The sequence below is a fragment of the Phoenix dactylifera genome, chromosome 3 (assembly GCF_009389715.1).
Source record: "Phoenix dactylifera cultivar Barhee BC4 chromosome 3, palm_55x_up_171113_PBpolish2nd_filt_p, whole genome shotgun sequence".
In the NCBI taxonomy this organism is placed as follows: domain Eukaryota; kingdom Viridiplantae; phylum Streptophyta; class Magnoliopsida; order Arecales; family Arecaceae; genus Phoenix; species Phoenix dactylifera.
The window spans coordinates 10882674-10893355 of NC_052394.1; the positions used below are offsets into that span (position 1 = coordinate 10882674).

At 37.1% G+C, this 10682-nt stretch overlaps 1 protein-coding gene across 1 annotated transcript; it reads left to right on the top strand.

The window, feature by feature from the left end:
* Positions 1–2081: 2081 nt before the first annotated feature.
* On the top strand, positions 2082–2693 carry LOC103716052. Its single transcript, XM_008803900.2, has one exon. The coding sequence runs from the start codon at positions 2082–2084 to the stop codon at positions 2691–2693; it is 612 nt and encodes a 203-aa protein (XP_008802122.1).
* Positions 2694–10682: the final 7989 nt, after the last annotated feature.

A 10682-nucleotide genomic window follows, 5' to 3' on the forward strand; every position in this document is an offset into this window, starting at 1 on the left:
ATCCAGCCCATCTCAATTGTCACAAGGATAGGTGAAGTGAACGAGCATACAGCAAGAGATAGGTTGAGGTGGTTGGAATAGGAGTGCACGACAGGTAAGAAAGCTTGACGGTCTTGATGAGGCTTGTTCAAGAGTGCCCTTGGCCCAATAAAATCTAGTGAAAGGTCAACTTTTGGTGTCACAAGCTGAGGTCAAGGTAACTTCATTACAAGATTGGGTACGTTCAGATAAATCGTCTCCCAAACTCAGCCTGAACCATTTGGGAGAGAACTACCCTTTTCTCTTGCTTGTCATTTGCCTTTCTCAGAGAAATTATATCCTTCATCGCACATGCACCACGCCAATCAATTATATTATTTCTATAGGCTCTATTCATTATGTGTTCATCTCGGTGATTGGCCTACAGAAATAAGACGACTTAATTGGCATGATGCATAGTCACGTTGGTGCATGCGGTGTAGGATATAATTTATCCCTTCTTTAGGAGAATGGACATGGCAAAACAAAATCCTATTAGAACTCTGTGCATCTTATTTTATTTTCTGTCCCATTATCTTTAATTAGAGAAATAAGGTTTCACATGAATTAACTTCATTGGTTCTAAATTTGATACTAACATGGAGATACATTGCACTAGTCAAGATGCTTTTATAGTTGATGTTTTACTCCATAGAGAGCTATATAATCCTCGATAGCACCAACATCGTCGCATGGTGGAGATGAATGAATATTCAGCACTCAATAATTTTTCCTACGATATATTGTATTTGGCACTTGTCGCGATGTCATATTTGATAGCTGTCCATCTTCATGGTGGATGACATAGGCGCCATAGAGGCTGTACAGACTTCTGCAGTGAAAAACTTGTACTACAGAGGATCCAAACTTGCTACAATCTGGTAAGTGGCCTACCAGGTTCACAAGCTATACCATAAATTATTATTCAATCCAACCATGAACTAGGAACTTAATATGATAGTCAGAGTTTCATATCGCAATACAAAATCTATGGAAACTCTTAATTCTTCATTTGGTCATGAAATAGATCCACCTATTCTATATGCTACCGTTGCTGCACTTATTTAAGTAGGAAGGGAGAAAGCCCAACTGTACTTTAGAAGATCCCATCTCCTTCTACAAGAAAGAGCTACTCCGACCATCACTCACAGCAAAAGGGGACAACCAAGGATCATACTTGATACGCACCACCGTGCACTACAAGCTCTCCAGCTCCAGAAGGCATCTTACCGCATGCCTGGCTATCAAAGCCTCCCTCCTTGCCAGTAAGGAAAGGACTCCCAGACTGCCATTAGAAAGAGGTTGGCATACTGCACCCCAAGCAATCAAATACACTCTCCCAACTCTGAAATTGCCCCCCCCCCCCCCCACCAAAAGGAAATTTCTAAACATATGTTGAATCTTCAATAGGGAGGATTTCGGGAGAATAGCATTAGATATAAGATAAAGTAGAATAGAGGTCAAGACAAACCATACTAGGGTGACTCTAGCCTACCAACCCTCCAGGCAATGCTGAACCCTCTACACCAGCCCACTACAATAAGCTTGTCTCAACCTCCTCCCGTGTATAGGGACACCAAGGTATTGCCAAACCCTGTCATGCTCCCTGATTCCTAGATAATTCCTCACTATTGACTTTAGCTGTGGCTTGATCTTCGGGCTGAAACAAATGGCCAACTTGGACAAATTCCCTTTTTGACCAAAGGCCAAACAATACTGCTCCAAGATCCCTCTTGAGAATCACCGTTTTGTCTATTAGTATGGCGAGCAGCAAATAATCATCAGCAAAAAAGAGATGGGATATCGGCTGGGACCCCACTGCCGACACATAGGCCTCCAAGCCCTGGCTAAAAGTAGTAGCTCGAAGGATGCGAGATAGCACATTAGCACAAATGATGGAGAGGTATGGGGACAAGGGGCATCCTTGGCGCAAGCCATCCGAGAGCTTGTGGTGTGCGGTGGTGTGGGCCAAGTATGGTCCTTGGTAGTCCCCTTTTGTTGTGCGTGCTTGTTGGAATAACTCTTTTATATGGAAGAAGATTTGTAAGCATGCTCCAGTGGTCATGGCCAACATCAGGTGGTTCGTCGGAGATGGGCAGACTGTGAGAGTTATGGACAATGCCTGGTTATCTGACCTTCCCCTGTCTCATTGGCCAACTATGATCAATGCTGGTGTCGACGCCGATATGTGGATCTGTGAGCTATTCACCTTGGGGGAGAGGAAGTGGCATATGTCTCTGATCAATCGTCTCTTTGGCATCCAGCTTGTTGAGAGGATTGTTGCCATATCGATTCCCAGGGTTGCTTCTAGTGATAGGAGGGTGTGGCGTCATACCATCGTCCCGAAAGTGAAGGCTGGGGACTTGTATGAGCTGTATAGAGCTAAGACCAATCAGAGGCAGGATTGTATCAGGGTTTGGAGGTTAGGAGCACACCATCATATAACCTTATTTCTTTGGAAGGTGGCATGGGCCTACCTACCTACCAGTGGAGTGCTATGCAGGCGAGAGATGAACCTCCCGCCAAGCTATGATGCTTGCCCTGATGAGGACTCTGTGGCTCATGTGCTCTTCCTATGCCCATGGGCGACCCGAGCATGCGGGCTCTTTGACGCCTCCTTGTGTTTCCTTCAGTCAGCGACCCCCCATCCAGACCCTCCTCTTTTACCTCAGTGATGGTTCCAGCAGAGACCCAACCAAAAGACAAGGTATCAGGGTGGCTTACCAGCATATCATATCTGGCTCGGAATGGTCACGTCTTTGAGAGGAGTAGTTAGTAGCTGAGATTCCTTGTGGAAAGGGCCCTTATGTAGGCAGTTAAAGTTATCCACTCACCCCCACTTGGAGAATCTATGATAGCTCAGGACACTTGAGAACCCCCTTCAGCTCCTTCAGCGACTAGGATGATCTTTATCACTTGGGAGCCCCTACCCCCCAGTTTCCTCGAGGTAAACTTCAATAATAATGTGAGTGATGGCAGTAGCAGAGGAGAAGCTAGCTTTGTGATTAAAGGCCACTCATGTCTCACTGTAGCGAGCGGGAGCTGGATCTATATACCTCTGTTCAAGGAGCCGAGTTGAGGGTGGCCTGGGTGGGAGTCAGTTATGTGAAGTTATGCCTACGGGCAGACTCCATCCTGTTAGAGGGTGACTCGGTTATAGTGATTGGTTGGATCCGGGACCAGTTAGTGGATGGAGATAGACCTCTCCTGATTCTGGACATTTGGCAGTGTGCGAGTGAGTGCTCTGCCTTCAAGGCGAGTCATGTTTACTATAAGGCGAGCAGAGCAGCAGATTGGGTTGCGCCTTTTATTGTTGATCACTCCGGTGAAATGTTGTGGATAGGTGGTATGGTTGTACTAGCCCTTTTTCAAATATTTTATTTTCTGACTTTTGGATATGTACTCATACTAGATTTGCGTGACTCATCTACTTAGCAAAAAAAAAGAAAAGAAAAAACATGTACTTGGGCAAGTTAAAAAAAATCTATCAAACAAACAATTAGTAGATCTCTTGTATCAATTCTCAAATATATAATATGAATTCCGAAGGTGCATCGTCCACCCAAAAGTACAACTGTAGCACAGACCTTGTGTGGTAATCAACTCCACTATGATGTATTTTATTGTGTTTCTTCTCACTGCTATCGCATATTTTTAGCTCCCCATTCTTGCATTCATTATCTGTTCAACAACACATGCCTCCACCTATGAATACAACTCTATCTATTAATATGAATTCTACGGGTGCACCTCTAAAACTTGAGCTTAATTTAATTCCAATCTATTTAAGGTGGTCAACTTTGCTGTTACATGTTTTACTTTACTCTCAAGTTCTCATCTCTATTTCTTTAATTTAGTGACAAGGATGACACACGTGCATCATTTTTTAAGATTTTTTTTTTATTGTTCTGAATTTCAGGGAGGCGATGAGTTTTCTCCCTCCGATCCATTTAATATACATATAGATAAAAATTTGAACTTATTTTCAATCTTTTTTTTATTTTTTCTGCATACATGGAAATAGTTAACATCTTCCTAAAATAACTCTTAATTCATACCTTTTTAATGCATGTCATCTAAACAACCAACATTTTTTTAAAATAATCTAAATTTATTTCTTTCCTAAAATAATTACGAAGAGTCCCATGAAATTTATTTTGAATTTTTTCTCGAAATTTCATGTATGGAGGGAAATATTTGTGAAAGGTTCCTATATTCGTTTTCTTGTGCATGGACTCTAAACCATCAATAATTTTGTTCCAAAATTAAGATGAGTCCCACTCAAATTTGAAGTTATTTCAAATATTTCAATTTCTTTTCTTTTACGAGTGTAGAATTAGTTAACAGGCTTTTATAATACCTTTACATCAAAATTAAATTTCTTTGTGTATGCATGGAATATCAATTTTTTGTGCGTGTGGAATTTATTTGAGTGGAATTTTTTTTGCATACAAATTACTGAAAAAATAAAATTGATTTTCCTTTTTCATGAATGCATGGTTTTCTTTTATAGTATAATTTAATTAATTTTCTTTTTTTCTGCCACCGAAAACCCAATTTTAGTATAAATGAGTTTTTTTCTATGTGCATGGTTTTTTTTGTGCATGAGTTTTTTGTACCAATAAAAACCTAATTTTAGTACCATTGAATTCCTTTGCATGTGTTTCTTTGTGTGTGCATGTATATTTTTTTGCATGAGCATGAAATTTTTTTGTGAGTGTGTGTGTGATTTTTTTTTTTTTTTGAGTGGAACTTTTGTACATATGAATCACAAAAGAAAAAAATTATATGCACAAAATCTTATTTTTGTACCACTAATTTTATTTTGTACATGCATGATTTTTTTATTTGAATCTGATGACCCAAAGATTGATTTTGATGATCACAAAACCTTGAAGTATAAATACTAATGTTTGTGTTGCAAGGAGAAAGATATTTATTTTGCAAGGAACATAGCAAGTTGGAAGAACACAAGAAGGCCTCCAAAGCTCTCAAGAAAAGTTGGAAGAAAGCTACAATTTATTGGCCCAAGTCTCAAGTTCAAAGGATTCAAATTGGAGGAGCAAATTCAAAGGAAAATTCAAAAGAATAGTCTCCGAGTCGACTCCTGAAGAATTCGAGTCGACTCCGATGCTTGTCGAGTCGACTCCAGAGTAGAACGAGTCGACTCCAGGGAGTAACAGACAGAAAGACAGAAAAGCTATTTTAGACCCTGAGAGCCGAGTCGACTCCTGAGGAACTCGAGTCGACTCCAATGGTTGGCAGGTCGACTCCTAAGGAAGCACGAGTCGACTCCCAGAGAAATACAAGGCAAAAAGTCAGAGAGCCAATTTCAGACACTGAGTGCCGAGTCGACTCCCGCAAAGCCCGAGTCGACTCCGAGACAGTGCTACACCAAAAGACAGAAGACAGTGTTTTTGTCTCTGAGACTCGAGTCGACTCCAAGACAGTTCGAGTCGACTCCAAGGCAGCGCTACTCCAAAAAGACAGAAGACTCTTTTTCGGATACTGAGAGCCGAGTCGACTCCGGAACAGTTCGAGTCGACTCCAAGACTGAACGAGCCAAAAGACAGAAGATCGGAAGTTCGGCCTCTGAGCGCCGAGTCGACTCCCAGAATTCACGAGTCGACTCGAGTGAGCCAAGTTGAAGAATACATCTATGGATTCCTTGGGATGAGCCGACTCCAAAAGTGCAAGGTCAGCTCCAGATTTTGGCGAGTCGACTCCGGGTTAAGTCGAGTCGACTCCCAGTCGAGAAGACCACTTTAATTCAAATCTGGAACAGTTGCCGAGCCGACTCCAGTCAAGCACGAGTCGACTCCTGCAACAGGCGAGTCGACTCCAGATCGCGCGAGTCGACTCCGATCCCAACGAAAATATTGTCAGGAGGTACAGACTGTGTCCAACGGCTCTATTTTTGTCTCTAACGGCTAGATTCTTGTTTCCACGCCATCTAAAGCTATAAAATCAAGAGGAGAGCTAGGGAAGAAGGTATGGAAGTGGGAGAGAACATTTAGAGAAAAGATTTCAAAGAGATTACACGGAAAATCTCCCATAAGCACAAAAGGGCCATTCAAAGTAAAATAGAGAGAAGAAGAGCATCCAAGTGAATCCCAAAGCTTCCTCTCCATCCGTGTGCTGCCTCAATCATCCTCTACCTCGTGCCAAATCAGAAGAGGGTCAAGTAAAGAAGAAGCCGAGTTCCTTCATCTTCAAAATTCGTTTGAGAGCTTCTCTTTACTCCATTTGTTTATATTGGATATATTTGCTTAGTTAAGAAGCTTGTACTTGCTTTAAATTCTTAGTCTAATATCTTGTAACTTGATTCAATCAAGAGATTGAATCAAGAGGTTAAGGTTTGTTGGTGAGCCAAAGGAAAACCAACGGTGTTAAGGTTTGTTGGTGAGCCAAAGGGAAAACCAACGTTGTAAGGTTGTGGTTGGTGAGCCTTTGGAAAAAACCAACTGGGTTGATTGTGAACCCGAAAAACAATCGTTGTAAGGTTGTGGTTGGTGAGCCTTTGGGAAAACCAACTGGGTTTGATTGTGAACCCGGAAAAACAATCGGTTGGTTCTAGTCGGTGAGCCTGTGAAAACCGACCGAGTTCGTTGTGATCTCGCAAAACAACAAGTTGGGTTGTGAGCTTGTAAAACAACCGGCTGTAATCTGGAGGATTATAGTGAAATTCCCAAGAGGTCTTGGGGAGTGAATGTAGGTGCTGGGGTGCACCGAACCACTATATGTTTGTTGTGTTTGTGATGCTTTTTGTCATTGTCTAACTTGCTCACTTACTTACTTAGATAAATTGCTTGCTTAACTCTTATCTGCGCATCCTTTAGTTGCAAGCATATTTAATCTACTTAATCAAGTCTCATTCAATAAATCAAACTGTTGCTAAGTTTAAATTCTACTGTGCATCTATACAACTTAGCATAATTAATTGAAAAGTTTTAGAAGTAGTATAAAAGATTTAAAAGACCCAATTCACCCCCCTCTTGGGTTGTATCTACTGGGCAACAAGTGGTATCAGAGCAGGTGCTCAAATATTATTTGTAGTCTTAACCGACTAGAGCCAAAGATCATGACAACCCCACATAACGTATTACTTGCTGAGGGACTTTCCACAAACAGGCCTCCACTGTTTGATGGATCTAACTATATTCAATGGAAAGCTAAAATGAAAATCTTTACTCAATCACAAAACTATGAGTTATGGAATGTCATAACAAATGGCCTACACACACCCACGAAATTAATTGAAAGTATGTTCGATAAAAATTTGGCTGAACTAAATGCTAAGGCTATGAACCTTCTCTACTGTGCATTTAATAAAAATATTTTCAACCAAGTTTGTATATGTTCATCTGCCAAACAAATATGGGATACTCTTGAAGCAACTTATGATATTTCCGAAGAACCCCATGTTAGTTTACTTGAGGATAATTGCAAGACTAACATTGAGCATGCAGGAAACACTCTAAATCAGGAAGAAAGATTCAAAAGCTTCCTAAAGACAAAGAAGAAGAGGAAGGTAGAAGAAAGGAAGAAAGAGATAAAAAGAAAGAAAGCCTTGACCAAGAAAGAGTCAAGCAAGAAATTAAAAGTTAGGAGCAACAATGATGATATTAGCTCCAAGGAACTACAAGAGGTAACTAACTCGTGCGTTATGGCACAAGAAGACAAGGTAAAATCTGAATCTACTCTTACCTCAAATGATTTTCAAGAAGAATTCTCTTATGATGAATTATTAAATGCTTTTCATGATTTGTATGGTGAATGTAGAAAATTAGCGGTGAAGAATAAAAATCTTAAGAAACTAAATCTGAAAATTTCAAAAGAAAGAAATTCTAATGATGAAATACGAGATAAACTAAATTCTGAAAATGAAATTTTAAGGTTAAATTCAGAACAATTAATTCAGAAAAATCAGAATTTAATTAAAAAAATCAAAACTTAAGTAAGTCTTTTATTAACAAATTTACTGTAAGTTCAGAAAGATTAAAAATGATGTTTGAAAGCCAACATGCTGATTTTGATAAATCAAAATTTGGCTTAACTCCTTCACTTAGCAATGAATCCCTAAAGAAAAAGGTTATCAATTCACCAAGCAAACCATTAAATAAGATAACTTATTTCAAACATGAAAAGAATGGGCATAACAACTTTACCTATCGTTCTAACATAATTAAATCAAGTAGTAAAGTTATTATAATTAAACAAATTTGGATTCCAAAAGGAACTATATGTCCTAACTCTCAAGGACCCAAGCAAGCTTGGGTACCCAAAATGAAAATATGAGGATGTAGACATAGGTGTGCCAAGATACCCATGGAACAAAAGAAACTTATAATATACTTATGAAAAGTTATTAACAAAAATAATAATAATGAAATCAGTAATCCTTGCATCTCATCATTATTTTTGCTTTAGTATTTGATTAAAATTTGAATTGCAAGTATTGATCAATTTTGTGATAATACTTTTGGAAATATAATCAAATCACTTCATTTTATAGTATGCTTTACTCACTATTGGATAAGTTGCTAAATGATGAATCAATTTATTAAGAATAACTCTATGAATTCTCTATATGCTTGATTGAGAGTTTTTATCCATGGCATTATTGTTTATTGATCATAGATATGATAATGTGTACTTGGTATGCTTTTGAATATATACACTATGAATACCAAGATTAAAGAAACCATCTTTGGCATATAAAATCAACTCATGCTAGTATGTACTTAATCTCAAAAGACCTTGCCATTGCCTTACTTAGATTATCTTCTGAAAGGTCAAAGTTTGCTATGCATGTTAACTAAGGAAACAAACAAGAATCAATTTCTAAATCTAAAGATGTTGTTTCCATCACTAAGTTTTCAAAAGCTTACATTGGATTTGTTCTTGGCAAATAAAATTGAAATATTTTCTGTATTTGCTAAATCTTGTAAAAGTGTTTCAAATGATAAAGGTTTCCAAACTGTGAAGGTATCATGGCACAGTGTTGAAAACCAAAATCCTGATAAAGTTTATACAAAAATTAATTATTTCAGCACCAAGGACACCTTAAGTAAAATATGGTTAATAGAATTCTTGAAGAAATGAAAAAGACAATTGTGTATGATAGTCATCTACTTAAATAATTTTTAAAAGCTATCATCACTGCTTGTCATACATATGATTTCTATTAGATCTATTTTTTGATGAAAACTCCTTTTGATCTTCTGAAAAATGAAAAATGAACCATTGCATATCTTTCATATTTTTCAGTCATACACGTTATGCTTGATATGTTCTTTTAAAAATAATGCCAAATCTGATAAAGATACTTCTATCTTTGGATATCATCATCAAGCAATGCGTATAGAATGAAAAGATTCTAGTTGAAGAAATATCAATTCAGTTTATTCTTTATGAGACTAATGATTTATTATCAAAATACTAAAATCAAATTATATATGTATATGGTTAATCTTTTACATATAACAATCTGAAAACTTGTTAATAATTAGAACCAAATTGAGTTCTTTAGAAATGCACTTAATGAAGAAAAATTGATAACTACTAAAAGACTAAATCAAGAAAAGATGAAATAGATCTTGATGAAATTCTTGCATGATTAGAAGTAAAGATCACCATTATCATTTGCTTGCTTTATGAGCTTTATATTCTGTTAAATGAATGTGTAGAATACACTCCTGTGTGGTTATTTCATTAAAAAAAGAAGGGATCTATGTAAAATAACCACCTTATTTGAAAACACTCATTACAAATATGATAAAGCAATTTGTGATTTGGAACAAGCATCAAAAGCATGATAGAATAATTATTTTATCATATACCTAATAGACCAGATTGTGTGATCATTATGTGACCTTGTGCAAGACTTCAATCTAACTCTAATGAATCATAATTTATTGATAACAAATGAATCATAATCTGGATTTTGATAGAAACAATTGTTTAAGGCAATTTGATCAAAACTTAGCTAGCATGTCTTATTGATAATTATCTTAAGCAAATAGAATCTAAGCTAAATTGATTCTGAAAATAAAAAATTGATTTGACCTTGATAAATCTTTCTATTGCCTCACATGCTTGTCCTTGAACCATCTTGGTTATTGAAACTATCTCTTTAGTTCAAGTGATATGTGCTTGCTTATATTTAGGCAATCTCTTGAATAAAGTGACTCAACATGCAACTATTGTCATATCTTATATTGAGTCATCTAGTTAAAAAAATATGTTGGATGAATGTTTTGTATCTTGAAGAAAATAATAACTTTCTTTCAAGAAAGAAAAGGAGTTTGTTAATAATGCAGGATCCTTGAGCAAGAAAATGAGAGATCTCAACTTGAAGGATATCTCCATATAAGATACAATAAACATTCACATGCAAACAAGAGAGAGGACCTTCTTCAGCCAAACGTTCATACATAAGAAATCTAGTAGGTATTTGACTGAAGAATGCAGAATGAATTGGTAATTCTAGATACTTCTCTCATAAATTAATTGAGCAAAGTCAATAACTTAAATCTTATTATGGCATGATTAAAGTCTTTAATTATAAATTTTTGATATCATGTCTATATATATATATATATTGATTGACTTATACTTTTAGAAATTGTTTCATGGTTTGCCCAAACTAAAATATATCTTTG

Bases quoted from the DNA above. Each gene is read 5' to 3' on its own strand.
- LOC103716052 (XM_008803900.2), top strand. From the start codon at position 2,082: ATGGCCAACATCAGGTGGTTCGTCGGAGATGGGCAGACTGTGAGAGTT.